Below are 26,450 nucleotides of genomic sequence, written 5' to 3' on the forward strand. Positions count from 1 at the left end.
CCACCCCTGGATTTAGGTACACTCAGTTTTCCAGATGCTATTTCCTTCCTATGGGCAGCCAATCACAGGCTGAGTTCAACCTCTATAAAAGGTAGTTTCCAGCTGGGATTCCTAGAAACTAAACTTCTTGTTGTTCTTCATTGTGTGCCTTTATCATTTCTCGGAGTGCTCTCTCTCTCTCTCTCTCTCTCTCTCTCTCTCTCTCTCTCTCTCTCTCTCTCTCTCTCTCTCTCTCTCTCTCTCTCTCTCTCTCTCTCTCTCTCTCTCTCTCTCTCTCTCTCTCTCTCTCTCTCTCTCTCTCTCTCTTCTCTCTCTCTCTCTCTCTCTCTCTCTCTCTCTCTCTCTCTCTCTCTCTCTCTCTCTCTCTCTCTCTCTCTCTCTCTCTGTCTCTCTGTCTCTCTGTCTCTCTGTCTCTCTGTCTCTCTCTCTGTCTCTCTCTCTCTCTCTGTCTCTCTCTGTCTCTCTGTCTCTCTGTCTCTCTCTCATGAAGGAAAGGGGCAGTATGAATACAGGTTCTGAGAATGATTTTGATTAGGAGGCTCCACACCCCTTGTCACTCTGATCCCTTTTCTTTGCTTGCAGTTCTGTGTTTATAACCGTTGTCCTGGCTTCATTTATAACCATTGTCCCGGCTTCTGGACACTGGGCTTGACTCATAAGCCACTCCTTTGGGTTTTACAATCATTGTAAATAGCAGGAACAAGTCGCCAAACACTTTTACAGTGACAGACGTTCCCTAACGAGCGGCTGAGCTTCCTTGTTTAGAACTTCATATGGTTCCCAGCTGGCACTTGTACCAACCTGGGGGGAAAGGGATTTAGGTTTATGTTAAGATGTATTATTCTGAAGATGGCATCATAAATGAGGACTTACATCCGCTGGGTACAGGTAAGGGTTGTTTAATATGGGCTGCCAAGCACAAAAGTGCAATTTTACCTTGAGTCTGTGATAATTTCTTCTATAAAAGCAGAATGCTAATCAGATAGGCAGGCTTAAAGTTTGGCTGTGGTGGGACTACATCTGGGGGTCCACCAAGGGAAAGTTGATTGTCCTTGAACTGTATTTGGGGAATACCAGGCTATTTTGTAGCACTGTACAGTTAGGGAATGGGGGAAGAAAGCTTGTGCAACTATAAACCCAATAATCTACTAGAAAGTCAATACATTTCTCTCTTTAAATGCTTTCATTTTTCTTGAAGGAAAGCCAAGCCCTAAAGTATGAATTTAATATTTCATGCAGAATAGCATTCAGTGGTGTAACTATAGGGGAAGCAGACCGGTGGGGGACCCCTCGTCCTGGACCACGGATTCTGTTTCCTCTATAGCCGAAAAGAAGCGCCCCCTCCCTAGCCATTCTCCTACCTGCTGCCAGTGGAGGGGGGACACAGGCGGCTGGGACACAAGAGCTTTTAAAACCCTCAAAGATGTTTAAAGAATTTATATTGGGAAGTTGTTTACTATTAGTTTTTCCTTTATTATTTATGGGTCCTCTTTAAAAAGGTTGATGCTATGATGTGTAATCTAGGTAATAATGTGTGGAGGGCATATAAAGGGTTAAGGTACTGACACACATTGCTAACCACTAGGGATGCACTGAATCCAGGACTCGGTCAAGATTCTGCCTTTTGAGCAGCATTCAGATTTGGCCAAATCCACTCTCCTGGTCGAACCGAATCCAAATCCTTAAAATCATGTGACTTTTTGTCACATAAACATGGAAGTTGAATATTCAAACATATTGGCCACCATTTGCTTGTCCCTTATCATTCTCTGGTTCTGACTCTTGAAACAATGTAGCAGATGTTAGTTCTACCCCAGGTCTTTTAATCAGCTGGCTTTTGCTACCTTGTTTTGGAAGTCAGAACCAGAAGTGCATAGAATATAAACAGCCAGACAGGTACAAAGATTTTGTTTAAACCAGTGAATATCTAATGCCAAACAAAGATTCCATGATAAAGAAATGTCCCAGTAATGTAATGACATGCCACTCCTGCCTGTTGTGATGGGCACTGCCACTCATGTAACCCCTGTGCGGAGCCTGTAGCACTGCAGATATATTACATTCATCTTTATACACTCTATCTACAGTGCATATTATTAGTTGATTACAAAATAAATGCATTTCATATTGTGCATGTGAATCTGCCCCCCCCCCACAAAAACTATAGAGTTACATTTCACAGTTCTCTGGCGACTACACACCTCCTCTGCATACAGGGAGTGCTGACTTTAATTCTCTCATTTCCTGGTATCTGGTTACTTTATGGCCAATAAACCTTTGTTTTGCATTTCTTGCCCTGTCCCCATAAACATTTTACTGCTCTGTCTCTGTGGCTGAAGCTGCAATGAATTCCAAGGGATTGCACTGGGCAGCCCCTGGGTGAAACCAAACAGCAGCTTCAGGGGGCAGAACTGGATCACTGCCACTGTCACTGCAGTCCCATAGTCCTAATAAAAGTGCAAAAATCCACTGATCAATACTGTGACTTATTAGCAGAGATTTTTGAGAATTGAATTACAACCTTTTCTGTGGCCTATGTCCCAAGGAATGATCATGCTATAGGAAAGTAAGGAGGGTGTGTTCATTGGAGCCTTAGTACCTGCATTTGCCCAGAGCCGCTGTATGTATTAGTCTCAGTACTGACGCTTCTACCCACCTTAGACATTGTGGCAAGTATAGTAATTTAGATACAAGACAAGCAACGCAAATAATTGTGTATATGTTACACGGTACACCTATCTCTGACCAACCATCAGGCCTGCACTGGCAATCTGTAGAGAGGCTGCTGTAAGATGCCATAGGCAGACACCAGTTATTGGGCCTGTAGGGACTGTCTGGGCATCTGTGTATTGAAATCCCAGGACCTATTTTGAATTTCGGTCTGGACCTGCCACCCATTCACTCCAGTGATCCGTTTGTGCCCGGCTCTCCAGTTGTACCAACTAAATAATATGGCATGACACACACAGGGGTGTAAATATTCGGCATTGGGCCCCTCTCTATATATAAGCCCAGCACCCTTATATATAAATCCCTGCCCACTCTTCTACCTGAGAGCTGATAGGGAGCTGGGATTTATATGCAACAATAGAGGAAACAGACCCCACAGTCCAGGGCCCCTCCTGTCCCCCCCAGCCCCACGCCACCGGACACAAGGGCACTTTGCTTGAAATTTACAAATGTATGAAGATTCTATGCATAGTTTGCAGCTAGCAACAGGCACAAATTTGTGGCAGTGCCAGCAAAGATATTGCCATTGCAAACGCTACACTTTTTGTACTTTACTAATTGTTAGTAGGCCCGCTAACAATACTAATTATGCTTAACTGACAGGGTCGGTCTGGCGGACCTCTGAATCTCCAGTTTCAAATCAGTTCTCTGAAAAAGGACTGCGTCACCGTGGCAATGAGTCTCACTTGGAGACAATTGACCTTCAGCCCATGCTGCAGGGCCGGTCATTACAGGTGTGGACAGAACTACAAGATGAGGATGAGGACAAACCTGTGAAAGAGTTTTGCTGCTCCATGCAAAGGAAAAGGGAAATACGGTAAAATATCTTAACTGCAGTACAAAGGGTTCATTGATAAAATGTTTGGCATTGGTCCCTTGGCATTGATTAGTCTTAAACAGAGATTCAAATGAATTGCTATATTCAACCCATTACTTGTGGGCCACAGTGGCATCATCTTGCCAGTGCTGCCGGAGTTCTAGGCACTACCCTCTGACAAACATAGAACATCTCTGCTAATGGCTCAGCACCCCCAAAGATATAGAGCTGAAGTCTCCTTTAAGATAATAAAAAATTTAGATCTATGAGATCCCAAAAGTCCGTGAAATAAGGTATAGTGGTATCCATGGTCATACTGGTTATGTCCCTGTATTGGGACTCTTTGATTGAGCATATACAACAATCGCGCATAGTACAAAATATGCTGTTTTTAGTTCTAGTTTCTTACTCTTTCCAGACAAAAACAGGAGAAGCTGGGTGCAAAGAAAAACAATTGGGAGTCATGGAAACAGGATAAAAGCAGATCTATCCAGCAGTTCCAAAGCAAAGCATCTGAGTCCCTGCAGTTCCTGGTGCTATGGAGGAGAACAATCAATACCATAGGAGGCAAGTTAATCCCAGGTTTAGGGCAGAAAACAAAAGTGTCGCTCTTGCGTCAGTTGCATAAAAAAAGAAGCTGTGCAACCTCCCTCTGTATCCCACTGTATATGGATTGTTAAACCCTAACATTGTTCTGCAGGGAACTTTGGCACAGGGATCGCCTCCTACTTCACTTTTCTTCGATTCCTGATCTTGATGAACCTTGTGACATTTCTCTTGATTGGAGGATTTATTGTAATTCCCAACATTGTCTTCCAAGAGCTGAATGTCAACCAAACCTCACAAAGCTCCAACTCAAACGGTAGGTCCAAGGCACAAATTGCTGTTTTCCAGGGATGTCAATATTCTGGTTCAGGTGGGATAAGATGGTGATGTGAAGCAGTGGTACCAAAACTGTGGGGCTGGCACCCCCTTAAATTGTGGCAGCCAAGTCTGAAGTTCAGTTTGGGGAAGATTTGAGGGAAACGCTCATTTACTCTCCTACGAGACACCTGAAAGCCCAGCTTGAAGGTCAGTTAGGGTGAGATTGGAGGCAAACCGCTTTGTGCCTGTATGTTGCCCAACCACTTAGATTGTAAGCTCTACGGGGCAGGGACCTCCTTCCTACTGTGTCTCATACCACATGGCACTTATATATATATATTTATTGTATTTATTTATTATATAACTTGTCCTCCCTGTGTGTAATTTTGTATTCTGTAATATTGTACAGCGCTGCGTACCCTTGTGGCGCTTTATAAATAAAGTTATACATACATACATACATACAAACACTTGTTTGTTATGCTAGATATTCTTGGGATAGCGGTTGAATGGTGATAGACCAATGTTTTTCCATAAGAGTAATCTTCTTATGAGCTAAGGGGGCCCTGAACAAAAGGGGCGCTTAACCCAAAAAACACTGGTATAAGATTGTGTTAAGGGCTTTAGATAATAGATTAGAGCATGTATTATGTGCAGTTCGACAGACCAAACCTCAAGGATGACCATCCACGACCAAGTCAGGTCGATATTACTAATTAAAACTGCCATTTTCATTTCAACCTTGTCCTTTACACTCCATCTTTTGTCAGGATTGTGTCTGAAATACAGTCCAAACCCTCAAGGGCTCGAGAGATATTACACATTCATCATGGACATCCTGATGGGAACAGTAAGCACCAATTAATGAGTAACTTACACCTAGATAAATTAAGGTTAATGATCCACCTGCCACACAGGGTTTCCTTCCGTGGCCAAAGACCTTCCAGCTTATTGGTGATTTTCCATCTCCTTCCTGTAGTGCATGAACAATGCTCTTCTTCCAAAGGCTTACTAATATACATATAGCTCTCAGAATCTCCTTTCCTGTGAGTGGAATACTTATATACAAACACTGACACGTAGGTGGATGTATGGAAATGTGTGTTCCTCTTTCAATTATATTAATAATTTTTAGTGCTACGAGAGGATGATCCCATGCCAATCCATTCCTTATTTTCTAACACTCAGTATGCAAGATGATTTGCCCAGTTACCAACTGCAGCATAATCTCATATTTACACGTACGCATTTGAATGGAAGTTACTGTATTTGCTGAGCTTAACTGAGGTTTACTCAAGCTTAACTAAAACAACACCCTTAGGGTGTATTTATTAACAATGGAGACAAACATTAGCAGTGATGTTGCTCATAACAACCATTCAGCAAATTTGATTTGAATGATCCCCTTCAAGTTAGAACACAAAAGCAAAGATCTGATTGGTTGCTATGGGCAGCACCACCAGTGACCTTTGTCTCCAATGCTAATAAATACTACTACTAATAAATTCTATTGATGGACAAACGCAAATCAAGTCATACAACATGGCAGCATGTTCCTATGTATAAATATATTAAGAAGGAGTGTTACATGTTGAAGGACAGAACATATAAAACAAACTGCATGGAGACATTCATCAGAGTGTGAGGCTGCAGGTCTTTTTGGTACATTGCCCACTCTGTTCTCCAAGGTGAAAGAAGCCATGTCCTCTTTTGGAATAGTGTCTTTGTTCTCTTCTTTAAAAAGTCCGAGGGCAGGTTTTCTTTTGGTACAGTGTCTCTGTATCTGTTCTTCAAAGAAAGGTCTCCTTTTGGCCTGATGTCCTTTTTCCAAGTGCCAGGGTGTAGGCCTTTTTGCGCAGTGTTCTTCAGGTCTCCTTTTGGTACAAAGTCTTTTTCTATTCTTAAGAATGTTAAGAGTTGGTTCTTTAGAGAGCCATGAGGCATTTTTTCCTTTAGTACACTGCATGTGGGCTGTGCTTTCAAGCCTAGGCATTTGTTTATGCCAGTATCATCTTAAAGGGTAACTGTTTATATATCTTTCTTCCACAGGGTTTCATGGAGCTCACCTATATGTTCTATGGTTTTTACAAGAATACCTTAGTAATCCTGGCTGAATTTTACTACAACTTGCCCCTGGCATATCTCACTACCACTCTGTTTTACTTTCTACTCAGCCTTGTGTGGATAGTGGTCAGGTAAGGAGAAAGTGATGCCTGTTACCTGGTTGGATTCTACTGAGCATTGTATTCTCCCTGTACTCCCAAACTGTGCGTCTGAAGGGGGAGGGGCTCAGCGTTGGTAAAGGGGCTCAGTCTGAAGGCCACTTTGGGGACCTGATTGTTCTCCTATACAATCCCCAAAACCCCAACATTAATTAAGATGAATACTTGCAGCCCTAGACATTCTTATAAGAGGCTCTCTGAGCAAATGCAATCCTCCAAGGGAGAATTAAACAAAAAAAGTCCAACAACCACTGCCCTAACGTAAGCCCACAATAAACGCAGGATGTTACTCCAGAAAATCTTATGATTTATCGTTTACATAATTATGGGGAAAATGTTTCATAGAACATTCAATTAATTTTTATACTGTATGTGGGAATGTGGAATGTACTATAGATAAACACTTGTGTCTCCTAGATCTGTCAAGGGATTTAAGCAAAGCCTGGTAACTGAGAACACACAGCTAAGCAACTACACCAGCAAAATATTTGTGGGTTGGGATTTTTGCATTAAGGACCCCAGGATTGTAAAACTGAAACAAAAGAGCATCCGGTATGAGCTGCAGGTCAGTATGGAAATGGGGCTCATGTGCTTATTCATGCTTATGTCTTAGCTGCACTTTCCTCTCATTGAATGTCACCCAACATTTTATGGTTTTGGTGACGTTTCGGGTGAATATGTATTTTCTGTCTTAGATATTATTGGAACTATAGCCATATTACTGATATACCCATGTTTTCCTATATCTGTACCTATCTAATGAGCAGCCTGAACAAAGGATGGACCTTCCACATCTCCAGGTCCCCCACTTGCTTGTGACTACACTATTCTACCCACTTAGGACCCTCAATACACTGACAATACAGTAACCGCTGTCCATCACTAGCCACTATTCACTGACCACTTGCCCATGTCTGTAGTTGAGATGAATGATGGAACTGAAATTGCAAAGCTTTGCACCTTAACTCATCAGAAATAAATCTAAGCTGAGTTGTGACTACTGACTTCCACAGATGGACCTGGAAGAGGAAAACATGAAGCGTAAGCATGCTGAGCGCACCACATCTCAGCGTGCCACTATTTATACTCTGCGGGTCTTCTTCAACCTGGTTGTGATCTGTCTCACTGGAGCAGCGTTCTACTGCATCTACCTGTCTACTGTCAACTCTCAAGTGCTGCTCACAAATGTAAGGACATCCAAAGGAGACTCTTCAAGCAGGCATAGACTGGCAGTGTGGGGACAAGGAACTCTGGCACCCAAGGCAGTCAGTGCAATCTCTGCACCCTTAGCAGCCACCTTCCCATACACACTTATGGAACCAGGGGTATACTGGGAATATAGAAAGGGCAGCAATGCCTGGCATTATAGTATAACCCAGGAAATCTTCACTAAATGCACCAGGTCAGATTTACGTAGTAACATAGGTGCTCAATTCTACCAGGGCATTTGCCAGAATCAAGCAATTAGATTATTTTTACCTTGTATTAAACTGATCATACCTAACTGATAATAGCTTGCTAATGCTAAATGCATTGGTGCAATTTAGCCAGACAAGCTGCTACAGACTGCAACAATAGTATTCTGGTGCTAAGGTTTAATCATATTGCAGACAGTTAACTGGAAAGCTACAGCCAGACTTTAGGCCAAGACTAAGGACCAGGTCCACCGGGCCTGGACTGGGTTTGAAAACAGGCCCTGGCATTTCAAGTATACAGAGGCCCAAACAGCCCCCCCAGCCCAATAAATAGTGACTGTCTATGGCATCTTACAGCAGCCCCTCTGGCATTTGCCAGAACCCACAGATAGCAAGTCTGGACCAGGCTAGAATTTCAGTGGTATTTTGGATCATTGTTGGGGGTAGGATTTCTATTGGTAATAAAACTTATTTCTTGTTGTTTCTTGTCTTGTAGAGTTCAGTCAAAGAGAACTTCATCCTGGATTTAGTGGTTGGATACCTTCCCTCCATTGTCATCACAGCTGCTAACTTCTTCCTTCCTATTGTCTTTGGGATTATTATCCAGTGGGAGAAGTACACACTCAGCTGGGAGATCAGGCTCACACTGATCAGGTAAATTGAACCACAGTGGGTAACACTGACTGCTCAGAATACATTTCTGAGTCTTGGGCATAAAGATCCTGTGCCAGGGTTTGCACACACACAGGCCCTGATTTGTGGGGAGGCAACAAGGGCCTAGGGTTGTGATCTGTCTCACAGGAGCAGCGTTCTACTGGGTACAGACATGACAGGAGTACAGACAGGGGTACAGAAGTGGGTACAGTTATGAGTACAGACATGGGTACAGACATGACATGAGTACAGACAGGGGTACAGAAGTGGGTACAGTTATGAGTACAGACATGGGTACAGACATGACATGAGTTCAGACAGGGGTACAGAAGTGGGTACAGTTATGAGTACAGACATGGGTACAGACATGACATGAGTTCAGACAGGGTTACAGAAGTGGGTACAGTTATGAGTACAGACAGGGGTACAGTTATGAGTACAGACATCACATGAGTACAGATGGGTACAGAAGTAGGTACAGTTATGAGTACAGACATGGGTACAGACATGAAATGAGTACAGAGAGGGGTATAGAAGTAGGTACAGTTATGAGTTATAGTTACTACTATCTAAACACAGAGTCAGCACTTTGTCGTTACCAGCTAGAAATCGGTTTTATAAGATGCTATTTTGGGGCTCCTCTCATTGCAGGTGTGTATTCCTTCGCCTTGCCAGCCTGGGAATGCTGCTCTATTCTCTCTGGGACAAGATCACATGCAGTGGAACACCTCAAGATGCTCAATGTGTGACCTGCGGGTACAACATTGATCAGTACAAAGTAAGGAATAATCCATTAAATCCATCCAATTAAATGTTTGCCCAGCTGAAGTTAAGCATAACAACCAATAAGTTGAAATACAATGTTTTCTTTTAAACAGGTGACCAGTAAATGTTACCTGGCTGCGATGGGTTACAGCACATGGTCAGATTTAAGGGGTTATTTATGTTTTCCAAGGGTGCAAATGCCAGACCCAGGTCCGGACTGGGATACAAAATAGGCCCTGGCATTTCAAGTACACAGAGGCCCAAACAGCCCCCACCAGCCCAATAAATAGTGACTGTCTATGGCATCTTACAGCAGCCCCTCTGGCATTTACCAGAACTCACAAATGGCATTGCTAGACCACTTTGGGCACAAAAGTGCACACTGGCACCCCGTGCAATGTTGAACGCTGCACCTAGCCCTGGATTTTTTGGCACTGGGTGCAGAGTGCAGTGTCAGGGGCCACAGGCCAGCCAGGTCCTTACTACCTGCCATATTGAAAGCAGTACTTGTGCATGGCCTGGGGGGCTTCTGCATATTAGCACCAGAGTTAGTAATGCCATCTCATTATACAGGGAATCTTGCCTGCCCATCCTAAAATGAATTATTACTGGCAGCTCAGAAAGTGTCCATGGTCCCATGCCTTTGCAGTGCTATGTATTTGTTTTCCAGTGCTGGGAGACACGTGTGGGACAGGAGATGTACAAGTTGCTGATATTTGATTTTCTGACTGTTCTTGTGGTCATTCTGCTGGTGGACTTTCCCAGAAAGTAAGAAGCATTGGTACCTTGACACACTTAAACTATATAGCTGTTTAGGTAGTGTAGGAACAAATGTAGTTGCCATGCTAATACCCCACTTACCCAGTCTTGTAGGGGCCCCTTTTCCTCATCTTTCCCCAATTCCATATTTACCTGCTTCGCTGTATAAGTTCCCTTACTTAAAGGAGAACTAAAGGCTATTGACAACCCCAGTCTCCCTCCAAATGCCCCCCACTCCCTCCCAAAGTTTCCTCCCAGGGAGTCCCATGACTATCTTTTTAGCTGTCTAAAAAAACAGACTACTTCCGGTCCTCTTTCTCATGTTCGTCAGCCTAAAGGGGTGCAAGATGGTGCTTGCCAACCCTGCTGCCCAGTTGTGAGACTCTGTGTAGTTTGGGAAGGGGAATTGAGACCCTTGGAAGGGGCCTGGGGTTGTTAATAAACTCCCTCACAAAGGCAGAAAGGCAATATATTACACCCAGTAAAAAAGTAGCGCTAGTGGGGCCAGTAACAAGCAGTTTACATGAGACACTTCTTGAATCTAGACATGTTTTGCCTTCACCAATTGCCATATATCATGTGCCATATTCCAGTAGAATGAATAAGTTGGCCAATCCTGATTTTCTAGAACATCTAAAATGGCTGAACTCATAAACTGGTATATGCTCTTTTGCCAAAGCCCCCTAGACATATTAAACTGCATACATCTGTGTTGGGTTTCCGGTGGGAGTTAAATGCCCTTTCTTTCCACTCTTCTTGCAGGATGATGGTTGACCACTGCTCATGCAAGCCCATTCAGTTCTGGGGCCAGCAGGAGTTCCTGGTGCCTCAGAACGTACTGGATATTGTCTATGGGCAGACTGTCTGCTGGATCGGAACCTTCTTCTGCCCTTTACTTCCTCTTCTCAATACGGTCAAATATTTCATCATCTTCTACTTGAAGAGGGTACAGATATATTATACTTTTCAATGTTACCTCTCAGGATTTCTCTTTCTTTGACACGAATATTGATGGGCATAAAACACTTACTTATCATTTACTCACAAGTTCTCTGAAGTGGGCAGCTCAAACTTACTGATTGCAATGGTATTACCCTAGTGAGGATCTTGCCCTCCAATAAGCCTCACTATTAACTAGCATAGGTAGATAACTGTGCAGTTACGGCTTTAACCAAACTTTAACCAAACATCACAGGGTGGGGGGGCATAATACTGTTTAGTTATTCATTACTAGAGATGTGGGGGGGGATACTTACTTACTAAAAATTTAATTATTGCGTGCTGTAGATAAGGAAAGTGTGATGTTTCCACAATAAACATAACAAACATGCCTTTTTAGTCTAAACCCCAATATGAACTTTTAATATTTCTATTTTAACCATCACTTCCAGCTGACACTTTTTGCCAACTGTCGTCCAGCTGATCGAACGTTCCGAGCATCGAGTGCCAACTTTTTCTTTATGTTGGTTCTGCTGCTGGGCCTCGCTATATCGTGGGTGCCAGTCCTGTACAGTATATTTTCGTAAGTATATTTATTGTACGATAAGAGAAACCTAAGTATTCTGTGTGTATTGTTTACTTTAACTGATAAAAGGTCAGCACTGTAGCTTTGCTTTGGCACTGTTTCTTGGTTAATGAGAGAGTGATACATCAGGTGACTGACAGTTTATATGAGCTGCACATATCTAGATATGTTTCCTTTATCTCAATTTTTTGGCATTAGTACGTGGCATAATAAACACCCACATAATACATGGCAGCCATAAAATTGCTGAATATCACATTATAAGCACAACAGAGACCGTTTCCGCACACCCTGGCTCTCCAAACTTGAACGCCCGGTGCACACTGCTAGAGGGATCGGCACCCTCCCAAAACTGCAAGGCAACAAAAAGCAAAGGCACTCAGGGCTACAAGGGAACAACCCTTTAAAAATTTATTGCGGAGGTGCAACGTTTCGGAGCAAACCTAGCCCCTTTATCAAGCATGATAAAGCGGCTAGGTTTGCTCCGAAACGTTGCACCTCCGCAATAAATTTTTAAAGGGTTGTTCCCTTGTAGCCCTGAGTGCCTTTGCTTTTTGTTGCCTTGAATATCACATTATAACATTGCTTTTCCATTTGACATGTCTTCATGGCTCAATCACAGAATAATTAGAATTGATTGGGTCTCACAGTAAAATCATTGTCAGCTTCCCCCTTAGATTTTGGGAATAAAAATATTTTCATAAACATATATTCAAACTGGTTATCCGGATGTGCCCCACTGAACCACCTATACCTTCTGGGGACCCCAGTAGTTACAGGATCTGCTTTTGTAATTAATGACAGGGACCCCATCAGGAATCATGGGGCACCATATTATTTATACAGACAGGGCCACTACTAGGAATCACAGGGCCCCATACTATTATTAGCAGCAAATGCCTCTGTCCAAGGGGACATCAGTAATTAACTCATTGGTCAACTGGGCCTGGCAAAGGGTCCTGCTAACTTGTAGAATGGCACCCTAATACGGCCTTTCCCCTGAACTGAAGCTTGTGTGACTACAGGGCTGAGACTGGCTATTCCCCTCCTACTGGGCTTCTTGTAGGGACAGCTAGGACAGGCCCACCCAGGGTTGCCATGGCTAACCACAGGCAGTGATGTCATGTGGGTGGGCTATGACGTCACTGCCCGATCGCCATGTCAATCTGAAAGAGCCCTGTCTGGTTTTCTAAATTGGGGAAACTGGGCAGGCGGTTTTGACCCGGACAGGTAGCCACCCAATGCCCACCCCTCATTTGAAACACGACTGAAGCAGATCTACAGGGAGCTCCAATAAAGTGATTTTTTTTAAAGATAATATTATTATATGATATACAATGTAATTCATTTCTAAACAGAATGACACCATCAAAAGCCTGTGGGCCATTCCAAGGGCAGAACAAAATCTGGGAAACAGTCCCCATGACCATTGAAACCCTCCCCAAGACGGCGGCAGAATTCTTTATGTTCATTGGATCGCAAGCTTTCGTTGTGCCTTTGTTCTGTTTGTGCTGGTAAGCTTGGTCAGGTACTGGGAACAGCAAACCACTGGGGCAGATTTATTACAATCCTTCTGGATTCAATAGTTTGAATATAGTCTGTATATTGGGTTTCACTGCTTTTTAAGATTCATTTTAATATGTCATTAATGCTCAGTGGAGCTCAGCAGCAGCAGCAGCATTGGGCACTAACACCAATTTCATGCAGTTGGCACATGGATATATCAGTTACAAGAGCAGTTTCTGGGATGCAGTCATATTGTTAGTAATAAAATAACGACTAATGATAAGTTATCCCCACTTTCTCTCAGCTTCATGTTAATGTTCATCTTCTTTCTCGTTCTTCTTATCAAACAAGCATTTTAATGTTCTACCTCATTGCACTGGCAAGTTCATATGGCAAACTGGTGATGACCCTGAAGGATCAGCTACAGATGGTAAGCAGAACACATACAATTTTACTTGCTACTGAATTTAAACAATATACCCCCTTGTTCAACCTAGTGCAACCAATAGGGCTTGTGCTGAACATCCTTTTTGCCTTTTTGTATTTAATTTTTTAAGCTAAACAGGGCAAACAGGAAAAGTGAAACTGCTTCCATTCTCCAGTTTCCTGCTTCTTGTGAGCCATTGTACCTTCTTGTATATACACCGTATATCAGTGAAGGTCTTAACCAGAGCAGCTTCTCTTTCTACTTCATTGCCTCTGAGGAGCCTATGAGTTCCCCCAGTGACTCAATTTAATGTTTTTACTTTGTAGGAAAGAAGCAGGAAGATATTCCTGAGACAAGTGAGTTACTGAGCAAGCCAAGAAGCAATGGCATTTACAAGATTGAGGCTTCTGTACATCACATGGCATGCTTATTTATTTGCTGTAAATATATCCCATTATTAGCAGGCCAGGCTGGAGATTGTTTAAGAAATGTACTTTCAGTATATAGATCAGGCATGAAGGCCTCCAGCTTGAGATGTACCAAGGGTGATTCCTTTTACACATATAAATCCCTTCTGTGCATGAGATCCGCGCAGAATGTACACATATCATAAACATTGCTCCACAGAAGTCACTGATGCCTACATTCCTGAACTGTGTGCCCGAGCAGCAGGGTGACTATTATGATGGTTTAGCCAGTAAAATACCAGCCAAGGCCAGGATTACCAATTTAACAGCAATGTAGTTGCTGTTGTCCCCCGCCCCTGGCCCACCTCCAACCCACTCCCGTACCACCTCCTATCCACTCTCCAGCTCTGTTTCTAACCCGCTCCGGTCCCTGTTTCCCATTCAATATTGGCCACCAATATCTTGTCCCGCCCCCACTTATGTCACAACCCCGCTGCATGTCACAAACTCACCCCTTGTGGACCTACCCCTCATTTTGACCAGTAAGAACATTGATGAAAGGTGGCAGCCCTACAGCAGGGTGACTATTATGATGTAGGCCCGGGCGGCAGGGTGACTATTATGATGTAGGCCCGGGCGGCAGGGTGACTATTATGATGTAGGCCCGGGCGGCAGGGTGACTATTATGATGTAGGCCCGGGCGGCAGGGTGACTATTATGATGTAGGCCCGGGCGGCAGGGTGACTATTATGATGTAGGCCCGGGCGGCAGGGTGACTATTATGATGTAGGCCCGGGCGGCAGGGTGACTATTATGATGTAGGCCCGGGCGGCAGGGTGACTATTATGATGTAGGCCCGGGCGGCAGGGTGACTATTATGATGTAGGCCCGGGCGGCAGGGTGACTATTATGATGTAGGCCCGGGCGGCAGGGTGACTATTATGATGTAGGCCCGGGCGGCAGGGTGACTATTATGATGTAGGCCCGGGCGGCAGGGTGACTATTATGATGTAGGCCCGGGCGGCAGGGTGACTATTATGATGTAGGCCCGGGCGGCAGGGTGACTAATATGATGTAGGCCCGGGCGGCAGGGTGACTATTATGATGTAGGCCCGGGCGGCAGGGTGACTATTATGATGTAGGCCCGGGCGGCAGGGTGACTATTATGATGTAGGCCTGGGCGGCAGGGTGACTATTATGATGTAGGTCCGGGCGGCAGGGTGACTATTATGATGTAGGCCCGGGCGGCAGGGTGACTATTATGATGTAGGTCCGGGCGGCAGGGTGACTATTATGATGTAGGCCTGGGCGGCAGGGTGACTATTATGATGTAGGCCCGGGCGGCAGGGTGACTATTATGATGTAGGTCCGGGCGGCAGGGTGACTATTATGATGTAGGCCCGGGCGGCAGGGTGACTATTATGATGTAGGCCCGGGCGGCAGGGTGACTATTATGATGTTGCTCTATATGTGTAAGATGGGAATGTGTATGGCACTGAATGTAAATGTGATCAGAGTCACGTCCCCACGCCGGCTGCACAAGTCTCACACTAAGCAATGCTGGGGGGGGAGGTGTGAGGAACGGGTGCAAATACAAATAATCAACAAGTGAATACTGATTGCAATCATAGTATACATTTACATTTTAAAAAAATCACATTTAAACAGAAAGTATGATTACAGTATTTATAATGTAACATAATGTGGATGTTTTAATAATCTTATACAGTGGCTTGCAAAAGTATTTCGTTCTTTGAGCATTTTACTAAATAAAACATTCAACACTGAAATTATATTCATTATATTTATATATATTTCAAAGCACTAAAACTCAGTTTTGTATTTAATGGTCAAGAGTGATGTCGGCCCATTATTTCAGGCTGATTTTCTCCAGTTTTAGTTGGATACAACTTGTGCAGAAGTTACTTTTCAGTCACTACGGGTGAAGACACACAGAGCTACTAGTAGCAGCTACTTGTCACAGCTACTAAAATAGACAATGCTGATCCTTTACTGATAACTGTCTCCATGTGTGTTTTGGCAGAGGCAATTCTCAGTATTGTCTATGGAAATGTATTTTTCTGGAGGTAAGTAGCCGTGAAAGAGTAGCTGCTACTAGTAGTGCTCTGTGTGTCTTCACCCTAAGGGCTCTGGCACCATCCGATCTGCGGAAATGTAAGTCACCGGTGGGATGGCACACGCGGCGGCGCGATTTCGGCAAATCGCCGAAAATGCCTCACGAGGCAACTTCGTCGATTTGCTGAAATCGCCTGCGCAGCGCGTGCCATCCCACCGGCGACTTACATTTTCGCTGGTGGGATGGCAATTTGGGGAGATTAGTCGCCCGCAAACAGGGAGATTTGTCGTGGGCGACTAATCTCCCCGTGTGCCAGAGCCTTAAAAGTTGTTCACTTGGGCCAATCCAGGATATTTATTTATTTGTTATTTTGATCTTGGTTTTGGATAATTGTCCTATGAAAAGAAGAACTTTTGACAAAGCGTTGTTTTTAGCAGCCTGAAACAAGTACTCAGCAATTAGATTTGAACAGTCACCTACAAGTTAGGAAGCAAAAGTAAAGATCTGATTGGTGTACAGCTAGGTGCAGTGATTACCTTGTGGGACAAAGCTTGTCATGATATAATGGTATGGCTCAGGTGTATTTCTCCATCGCTAAAATTCAGAAGAAACACACAAGTCCATCCATTAACATGTTTAGTTGTGTTTAAACTCCATGTTCTGCTGGGTGGAAGGAAATGCTTCTCATAATAAAAAGGTGATTTTCTCTGTTCTTTAGGCAGCTACTTATTTGCTACAAACATACCCATTTGCAGAACTATGTTTACATGTCGTGCTGGGAGTTATATTTGTTTTTATTATGTAATGTTGGTATTAAAAATTGAATTTTTGAGCAACGAACAATGAATTTTACAAATACAAAATGACTGATAAACAATTACTGTAACTTCATGCCAATATTTTCCATGAAATCCCCTTATCAGGGTTGGACTGGGCCACCGGGACACTGGGAAAATACCTGGTGGGCCCCAGCTGCCCAGACCCGACCCTGTTGCCACTTCCCCTGAGCACCGATGTCCTCCCCTGATACGTTTCACATACGCACATTCAGGGGAGGACGTCGACCAGGGTGCTTCCGGCGGAGGTATCTTGAAGTTAATATAAGGCAGTTGTTAATATGGGGCAGGGTCGTGCTGGGGGGTGCAGGGCCCACCGGGGCTACCACCCTAGGGGCCCCCCAGCCTGACTCTGCTCCTTATTAACAACTGCCTTATATTAACAGTTTAACATTATGAAAAAATATTGGGGTGCAGCATCAATGAATACTATGGTTGTTCACCATAGCAGGGGCCAAAGTAATCAGAAAGAGAGGTACAGAAATTCTACTACCAGAGCCATTTCCACACACCCATAGGGCAAGGGCACATGGGGCACATTGTCAGCTGACAATCTGCCCCTACTTTTAAAAAAATCTTCTTGTTGTGCCTTCCCCCAGAAGCACTGAATCTGCCCAGTTAGTTGGTGGATATTGGATATGTCCCTCCTCTTTGGGGTGGGTTTAAATCATCAATAGGAATAAATTCAATTCAACAGGAAAGTAAATTAATGCAAGGATCAAACACCAAGCTTTTACATGAAACTGCTGACATGGAAGGTGTGTGAGTTTGAGACAAGACCTTAAAGTGATACTGACAGCCACTTACATTTTTTTTCCACATGCTGTTGTGTTTTAATTTGTACCAGCTTTAAATTCCTTATAAACTAAATCTGCAAAGTTTTTTCGCTTCATAATTATGGTAGCACGAATTACAGACCCACAGAGCAGTCATGTTTGTTCCCCTCTTCCGGGTTTTAATTTAAATGCCTCCCAAGTGAATAAAAATGCCCAATCACAAACCTGCAACACCCCTTCTGCTTTCAGCCGGTGTGTGACAAGCTCAGCTCCATTGTCTATGTGTAATGGGGAGGAGAGAAGCTACAGTCGGGGTGCCAGACAGTCGGGTTCAGGATCTTCAGTAGGATTTATGTAGAGAAACAGGACTTTTAGGAAAAAAAACACTCAACATTGCCTATAGGTAGGTTTGGAAGTAGATTCATATTTTTATAAGAAATTTTTTGGTGTCAGTATCACTTTAAAGGGGTTGTAAACCCAATCACAGTGCTGTCTCACTGCGCCCCTAGTTTTGCTATAGAAGTTGCTGAAAAACATAATTATAGATGCAAGAACATTCACCACTGAGCATTCTACTGACCAGAAATCTCATTATAAGTGCAAGAGAAGTGACCAATGAGAATGCTGATCCCAGCACTATGTCAGGATATTCCTGTTATCTTATATACAGAGATAATTATGTAATTTTTTCCCTTCATTGTATGACACTGGAATCAGACATGGGAATAAAGGACAGACTTGTTCAGTGCTGGGAAACTGTACTTATTGCTCCCAACTCCAATTGCAGGAACAAAGAACAGGAAGTCAGAGTTACACAGATCAGCTGGGATTCTCATTGGAGAATTTTTTTTGCATTTTAATGCAGCCACTGGCCCTGGAGATTTGGGGAAAGGTTTTGGAAATGTTTCAATATTGCTTTAAGAATACAACCCCTGATGTTACTGGACTACAGCTCACCCTTCATTATATGTTAAATTGTTCTGGGATTTGTAGTCCAGGAACAACTGAGTAAAGTTTGGTTGAGCAGTGCTGCAGGCTTTAGTGTACCTTTAAACCAGGGGTCCCCAACCTTTTTTACTCATAAGCCACAGTCAAACGTAAAAAGACTTGGAGAGCAACACAAGCACCATAAAAGTTCATGGAGGAGCCAAATAAGTGCTGTGATTGGCTATTAGGCAGCCTCTATGCACACTATCAGCTTACAGGAGGCTTTATTTGGTAGTAAATCTTGTTTTTATTCAACAAAAACTTGACAACAAGTCAGGAATTCAAAAATAACTACCTGGTTTGGGGGCACTGAGAGCAACATCCACGGGGTTGGGGAGCAACATGGTTGGAGATCACTGCTTTAAACCCTCCCATCATCCACAGTTTAGGAACAAAAAAGAAGTGGAACCCTTGTGCCACTGCCATTGTTTCTTATTTGAACTCCTTCCTTCCTAAAATGGTGCAGGAGTAGGAAGTCTTGTCCCAAATCAGCCCTTGTTTTGTCCATTAATTGCAAACAATCTGGTTTCCACAGTCTGCACATCAGACGCTTATTCCTGCCCCGGCACTGTGGATATAAAAAAAGAAAAATCAATTCACAGCCTACAATTAAGTGCTTGGTAAGTATGAATGGTGCCTACAGTAGCTCTTAGTTCTCTTGTTTGCACAAATATACTAGCATTCTCCCATGCCATGAAAAAAATCCTAAAAACTCAAGATTAGTTTTGGTTTATTTCATCCATTTTAATTCTTCTAAATTAGCCCTTGTTTTAAACTGTTTCTACATTTCTCCCATCCCTAGTTTCCCCTCTTTCCTTTCTGGTCAAATTGAGAAAATTATTTTATTTGTTCCCTGGCCCAAGCTAAAACTAAACAAAGCAAAAAAAAATGTTTTTTTTAAATGAAAATCATAAAGACTGGGAACGCAGTGACTTTTCCCTGTCAGAAGTAGGCGCTACAAGCAAAGACAATTACAATAGCAAGCGGACTCAAGTGACATGCCACAACCAACAGCTTATCCTTATGTGACACGGACGTACTCCCGCCCCCAAAGGTTCGTACGTACCACGCCCCCGCGCTTACGTTATGCGGCGTGACGCAACGATCTCGCGAGATGAGATTTGTGACGTCTGGATTTGTGTCCGGAAGGAATCACGGAGTTGAAAGTTAAAGCAGGATTATTTGGTGGAATTGTGACAGGACAGTTGCCATGAATATCCTGCCTAAGAAGAGCTGGCATGTGCGTAATAAGGATAACGTGGCCCGCGTTAGGAAGGACGAGGCACAGGCTGCGGAAGAGGAGCGAGTGCGTAGGAAACGGGTGGAACTCGCAGAACAAGAGGTGAGAGTAGCGCTGCAGTGAAACTATAGACCCCGGCTCTAAAGGCACACTAGGCCTTATATACTACAGAGGCAAAAATGTGCATGTTGCACACAGAGAGCGATTGCGCCTGTTTCTTGCATCAAGCTCACATTGCGCATATCTCTGTAAAGGCGCGGAATGGTATACCGTTTGACACTGGCCTTGTGGTCAAATGTTCTCCATGGGGCAGTGGTTCAACTGTAATACTCTTGGCATCTCCAGTAGATCTACATTATTCTTTGGTACTCAGTCATGGAGACACTGCTGCCAGAGGGTGCCAGGTACATTAGACGGAAGGTGTCTTGGTTGCACATGTGTGTTTGCCGTTTCAGGCTCGGACAGATTTCCTGCGTAAGAAGGCTCGTCTCTCCTTGCCAGAAGAGTACAGGAGTGATGGGACTTCCTCGGTGGAACTCACCAAGGATTCTGGCCACATCAACTTTTTTCAAGAAGTGGAGGAGGGCAAAGGAACAAACAAAGGCAACAAAGAATATGAAGAGGAGAAACGTAAAGAAAAGGTCTGTTATTTTACTTTACTGCAGGAGAGGCTGTGTGTTTTGACAACTTTTCCCTTACTGTATTTTAAATTATTTGTATTTAACTTGATTTCTTAGGTGGGTTTTGCTTTGTTTTTTATGGATAATTTACACAGGAGCGGCAAGAAAAAACCCTGGGCATTCTTACATATTTAGGACAAAGTGCTGCAGAAGCCCAAACCAGTCGCCCATGGTACCAGGAAGTCCCTGGTCGCCACTGTAAGGCCGAAGATGGCAACGCAAAGGATGAAAAGGTGAAAAACCTGTTAGATCCTTTACATGACATGGAGAAATACTTGCAGAAGAAATCTGGAGAAAAGAAGAAATTTAAAGAAGAAAAGCAAAACAAACATAAATCCAGGCAAGAAAGCAGGTAGGTTAGACAAAATTGGAATTTGCTGCTAGTCTACAGGTATTCCTGCTGCTTTAATTAGAAGCCCATGGATCCCAGTGCTCAATTAAATCCACTGCCTTTGTCTCTCTAGTTCTTTTGTTCTGTGCTGAATGAGCTAACTCACAATGTAAATATTTGGCAGAAGTAGTAATGTAGGCAATGTCTCCAGCCTCTAGAAAGTTTGGTCTTGGTAGGAGTGTGCTGCATGATTTAGAGTGATTTGTTTCTTTGTCTTGTAGACCCACCAAGCCATCAATAGAGCAACTAAGGCAGGAACGTCTCAAGAGAGAGGCAGCAGAGAGAGCTCGGGCTGAAGCCTTGCTATCAGGGAGAAAGGAGTCTGCAGAACCAGAACAAGAAATGGATGACCGAACACGCCGTTACAATTCTCAGTTCAACCCACAGCTGGCACGAAAACCTAAAATGCGAGAAGAGCCACAGCGGTGATGTTAAAGAAACTAATGGCAATATTTCTACATCTCATAGCTCTGATAATAAAATGTATATATTTCCAAGTTGCTGTAGAATGTCCTAATGCACTTGGGTTAATGGACCACAAGCCCCTACAAAATGCCAGACGTCTGCACTGAGTAGCAGGACAGGAGAGGATTACCCATTTTTAAACCACACAGGTGTGATAGAAAGTAAATTCTACATAGGTTGTACAGCAGTGCTTACATACACCAAGGCTTTTTCTTGGTTGCAATTATATAAAACTGGATTCCTGTAATTGGTGCTCTACTTTATACCAGGCAGAAAAATCATTCTAGAACAGGAGTTTTCCTTATGCCTGTTTCTACATGAGATTAAAGAAAATGTTGTTTGATACAAGGAAGATTAATCATGAAACAAAAGCACTGGGGAAAAACATGAAGTGTCAGGTTATTGCCAAAACAGTCACATAATTTGGATTGTGAACTACACAGGGATAGAGAGGTCTGGCATGTTTAGTGATTACTGTCTTTTCAACAATGAAATCTCTCAAACATAAGTATACATTTTCAGAAATATGCTTTAGGTATTGCTGATGGCCTCCTGTTGCTTCAGGCAAGCAATCTAGAACAGTATATAATTTCTGCTAATTACTGGTCCTTTTAAGCAGAATAAATATCCCTTTGTTAAGAGTCCCCTGGCCATGGGGATGTCTGCAAGTGCTGTACTATAATTATGCAGTAGTTTTATTTACCTTTTTATCCACCTCATCCTGCATGCAAAGAGCCTGTGTGAGAAGTCTGGTTGCTTCTTAATGAATTAACTATATGTTTACCCACCGCCACCTAACAAAAAAGTCTCATAAGATCAGCCTCTATAAATCCTATGGTATAAAATAAGTGGTCATGCTAATTAACCTACATAAACATATAAGAGAGAAAAGAGCCATCTTCAACCTAATTGGCTTGTCACAGGATAGGTCTTCTTCCCCAGCCCAAGGAATGGGAGATATTAGGTCTGGTGTATGTCAGCACTCTTGCAGGGGTAACAAAGTTATCCACAGGATATGCTACATGCATTACCAAAGACAGTATATCACTTTAAGAGCTGAGATTACAGCACAGCAGTGCTCTCCAATCCCCTCTGACTATGGAGCAAAGGAGGCGTGTGTAAGGGCATGCCCTGATTGCTCAAAGATTAGGCTGATGGCTGTCTCAATATATAGGATGTAAGAATCTTTGATGTGTTTCTTTCCCAACTACATTCTGGAAAGAAGCCACACAAAATACAGCATTAAAAATAGAAAAGAGTGCATGTGACCAGTAAACTGTATCTGCTCTTGTCTGACTTGTAGCAAACTTTGCACCTTTCATTACAGCACCCCATTAGAGGGGCAACAATACTTGTGGTATGCGATTCCTTAGTTGAGTAAATCACATTAATGCATTTTAAACTCACCTTTTTGGTCCTAACATTTCATGCCATCGCTAGCACGTACACAGCATTTACCTTGTTACGCAAGTTTTGTATATTCATTTATTCATAAGCTCACATACCTGCCCTATATGCTGCATTTGTAAATACCTCTATGGTGCTACCTTGATATTTACTGGGTTACCCTGAAGAAGTTATTGGCACCCCAGTGGCAGGCACATATTCCCTGACTTATGGTTAAGATGAGGTGCAGCACAGTGATAAAGGTTGTCAAGTCTCACACATACACCTCCAACATGAGCAGGACATGTTCTTGTTGTTGAAGTGCAAATAAATGAAACATAAGACAATTAAACATATCTTGAAATTCTGTCCCCCTGAATGCTATTAAATTGTTATGGCTGCTTAAATATTGTATAACTAGTGTCAGGAACTCTTTTTCATTCTATATAACCCCCAGTGCATAGCGTAAGGCACAATTGCATTGTGCTGAAATTATTTTTATCCAGATGCAAGGGAGCAAAATTTACACTGTGAGTAGAAAGATCTTATGATTTAACCACAAATACTCCTGTAGGATTGGAAGAGTAGACACAAGTGGAGCGTTTGTATGTTCCCACAACTAGCACAGGGCCATAAGTGGTAATAAGCCATGAACTGTCTATCTGGGGAAGTTCCTAGATACAAAGCATTGGGCTTTCAGGCCACTTAGAAAGTAAAAGATGAGGAATACAAAACAGCAGCCTTTGTTCATGAGCACTGGAAATAACATCAATCACATTAATATTCTTGCATGAGAAGACATCATATAAAACTATTTATTCATAAATATTTTCCAAAATGAAAATAGGTTACGAAAAATATTTTAAACCAGCTTTCCATACCATTAATTCCATCGGTACAGATACATGTATCGAGGAAGGGGAGGGGTTGGGAAGGGCAGGTGGAAAAAAAAAAATAAAAAACACTTTAAACCTTGATGCACTTGTTATCAAAACAAAAAACAATTCAGTATCTGCCAAAAAAGGACAAAATGAATAGAAAACAAAAGTTTTTTTTAAAGAGGGGGGGGGAAAAAAAATCAAATGGCAGCCAGTAGAATCCCCTCTGGGTAAGAGACAAGTACTTCCCGCCTGCAGAAATATCCAGGAGGGTGAAGATTAGCTTTTCCTTCCTCTTGCAAAACATCGCTTTGTTCTTTAAATGCAATAAAATGGACTTCTCTTCCTTGAAACCTTCTGCAGATGAGGAGGGTCTGAGTCTCACAAGGTTTAAGACTCTTGGTTCTTCATGTTTCCATTCTCTTTCCAAGGTCAACCTCAATCCTATTAAAATTTTTTTTGTTTTACATTTTTTTGTAACTGCATGCATTAAAGTGTTTGTCCAAATTTTCCCTCCTCCCAACTCCCCCTGGGAATGGGACAGAAATGAATCGCCTGCCCCCTCCCCTCATTTTCCCCCGCTTGCTGTTTGCCCGTGTGAAACTGGAAGGCTGAGTGTGATGGTCAGAGGTCATTGTAAGTCGCGATCCTCAAGATAACGGTATTCAAATGTAAATCCTTCTTTCTTCCTCTGGCCCCATTTCTCATAGTCAAAGTAAATGTATGTCCCCTGAAAAAAGAACAAGTTTTTTGGGTTCTTTTAAAATTTGACAGATTACTGCATTTCCAGAGTTAAACATTTGGGTGTTCACAGGTATGTAGGGGATCAGAAATAGAACACAATAGTGACAACTACTATTGCATTTAATGCCTTATTGTACAACATATATAAGGTTCACATGATAGCAAAAAAACATCCTTGTGTATAACAGAACAGAAAGTGGTTGTTCTTAAGGCCCCCTGACTAAAAGGACTCACTCAACCAATCAGTCTACTCAGTAATTGTCCAAACCTTTCTTATGTATCCAGAATGCTGCCAAGTAGAGAGGAAATGTTAAAAATGCTAACAAATCTATGATGTTTCAATAGGATATTCGCAAACCCCTTTAATAAAATAAAGTAATATTTCTTCAACAGACACAATTAAGAAACATTGAAGAACACATTCTAAACCAGTTCATAGGTTGCAAAGCTAATTTTAAGAACTGACCTTGGCTTCCCGATTAGGTTTATCTTTATGTATGTATAAAATGACCTCTCTCTACCAACTTTTCAAATGGTCTTCATTTTTTATAATGACTTATTTGCCTTCCTCTTCTGCCTCTTTTCATCTTTCGAGGGGGGGGGGGGGTAGGGTCATTGACCCTGGCAGGCAAAAACCAACTACATTGTAAAGTTACAATTTAAATTTTTTTAATACGTTTTATCAACCAAATAGCTGCTAAAATTCCAAGCTACAGCGATAATGATCAACAAATGAAAGCCAACCTGTCCCATGTAAGGTGAGCTACCAATTTCAATGGGACTATGCATCAGTTCCACGGTAGTGTTAAATGTCTTTATACATAAAGACAATAATGGATATCAACGTACCTGTTCAAATTCATCTGTTATTGTTTTGGGCTCTTCGTGTCTTTGAAACCACATCATGTATTTGGTGTGAAACCTCCAAGACTGTTTCTTTAGCGCTTTGGCTGCTAAATACTGTGCTTTAGTGCCCTGCAGAACATCATGGGTAAAAGAAGAAGAAATCATATAATATGGATCAGGCAGCTCCACTCTAGAAGTTACAGTGGGGATCGCAAATAGGTACAGGTAATAGGGCAATAAATATCACTGAATACAGATTCAGTGATCCAACAACTAACAATCCTTCTGAGAGCAGAACACACACAGGTAAAAAACCCCAAATCTTGGCAGAACACTTTCAAAAGCAACATTTTTCATGCACAGAATTTTTCTACCATAAAGTTTTCATTACTCTGATAAAATAGTCCCCACTAGTTCCACAATAACTTTATTGGCATTATTGATTAGAAAGAGCAACATCAATTTTCTGTATCGCACCTCAAGATAGTAAAAGATGAAAAACAGAGTCTCTGTGGAAAGCCTCTGATAAAACTCTACGGTGTCCGAATGAGGAGGAGGAATCTGGTGATGATACGGAGGTGTGGGGCATGGATTCCTTGGGAGGTATTGTCTGAAAATTAAAAAAAACAAACATTATTTAACTACATAAAAAAGTGATTATAAAGTACGATGGGCACATCAGGATAGACACCAGTGATAAAAAAAAAAAAAAAGCAGTGTAGCAGGCTGGAGCAGACCTCTCGGGAAGCAGGAACCTTGGAACCAAAAGGTATAAAATATATACCTCTTAGGGGGTTGAACATCTATTTTTGGGTACAGCTATCCGTCCTCCTTCTGAGGACACTAAAAGAAAACTAAGGTTGACAATCGCCAGGGAATGAAACCTGGAGCAGGAGAGGAGGCACTTTAACCTGTTAGATCCTGGAGTTTGGGAGAAAACACTTTGTCCCCATGTGCCTGTGCCCCCAGTCTAGGCAAGGGAAATCTTTGTACCCTAAAAAAAAGTTCCCCTTAAAATGTAAACTCTTGCAGAATTAGGTCAACTAATTAGCT

The 26,450-nt window shown here is 42.6% G+C and overlaps 3 protein-coding genes across 12 annotated transcripts in view; 2 read left to right on the forward strand and 1 right to left on the reverse strand.

Annotated features, from left to right (window-relative positions):
* The first annotated feature begins 678 nt into the window (after positions 1-678).
* tmc4 (transmembrane channel like 4) lies at positions 679-15,881 on the forward strand. The gene is made up of 16 exons (XM_004916238.4): positions 679-888; positions 3,334-3,547; positions 3,966-4,114; positions 4,248-4,409; positions 5,182-5,261; positions 6,461-6,606; positions 7,051-7,198; positions 7,647-7,820; positions 8,545-8,702; positions 9,354-9,480; positions 10,138-10,235; positions 10,989-11,172; positions 11,618-11,748; positions 13,110-13,265; positions 13,609-13,687; positions 14,011-15,881. Exons 1-16 carry the CDS (start codon positions 834-836, stop codon positions 14,050-14,052), a joined length of 2,103 nt encoding a protein of 700 aa, XP_004916295.1. The 5' UTR covers positions 679-833; the 3' UTR covers positions 14,053-15,881.
* A 4,063-nt stretch (positions 15,882-19,944) lies between these two features.
* Positions 19,945-21,575, forward strand: leng1 (leukocyte receptor cluster (LRC) member 1). The gene is given in 4 exon segments (NM_001016263.2): positions 19,945-20,109; positions 20,463-20,648; positions 20,783-21,039; positions 21,300-21,575. Coding segments are annotated over 4 exon segments (783 nt in total). The 5' UTR covers positions 19,945-19,977; the 3' UTR covers positions 21,508-21,575.
* Positions 21,576-23,712: 2,137 nt separating this feature from the next.
* The window catches only part of cnot3 (CCR4-NOT transcription complex subunit 3), a 38,452-nt gene continuing 35,714 nt past the window's right edge, over positions 23,713-26,450 (reverse strand). For 9 of the 10 annotated variants that reach the window (XM_018095285.2, XM_018095284.2, XM_012966127.3 and 6 more), the window contains 3 exons: positions 25,875-26,007; positions 25,401-25,526; positions 23,713-24,537 (listed from right to left, as the gene is read on the reverse strand). In XM_018095285.2, coding sequence (XP_017950774.1) covers positions 24,439-24,537; positions 25,401-25,526; positions 25,875-26,007 — 358 coding nt within the window. In that variant the 3' untranslated portion in view covers positions 23,713-24,438. 10 annotated transcript variants of the gene reach the window in all.

Source organism: Xenopus tropicalis, chromosome 7 (assembly GCF_000004195.4).
Source record: "Xenopus tropicalis strain Nigerian chromosome 7, UCB_Xtro_10.0, whole genome shotgun sequence".
NCBI lineage: Eukaryota > Metazoa > Chordata > Amphibia > Anura > Pipidae > Xenopus > Xenopus tropicalis.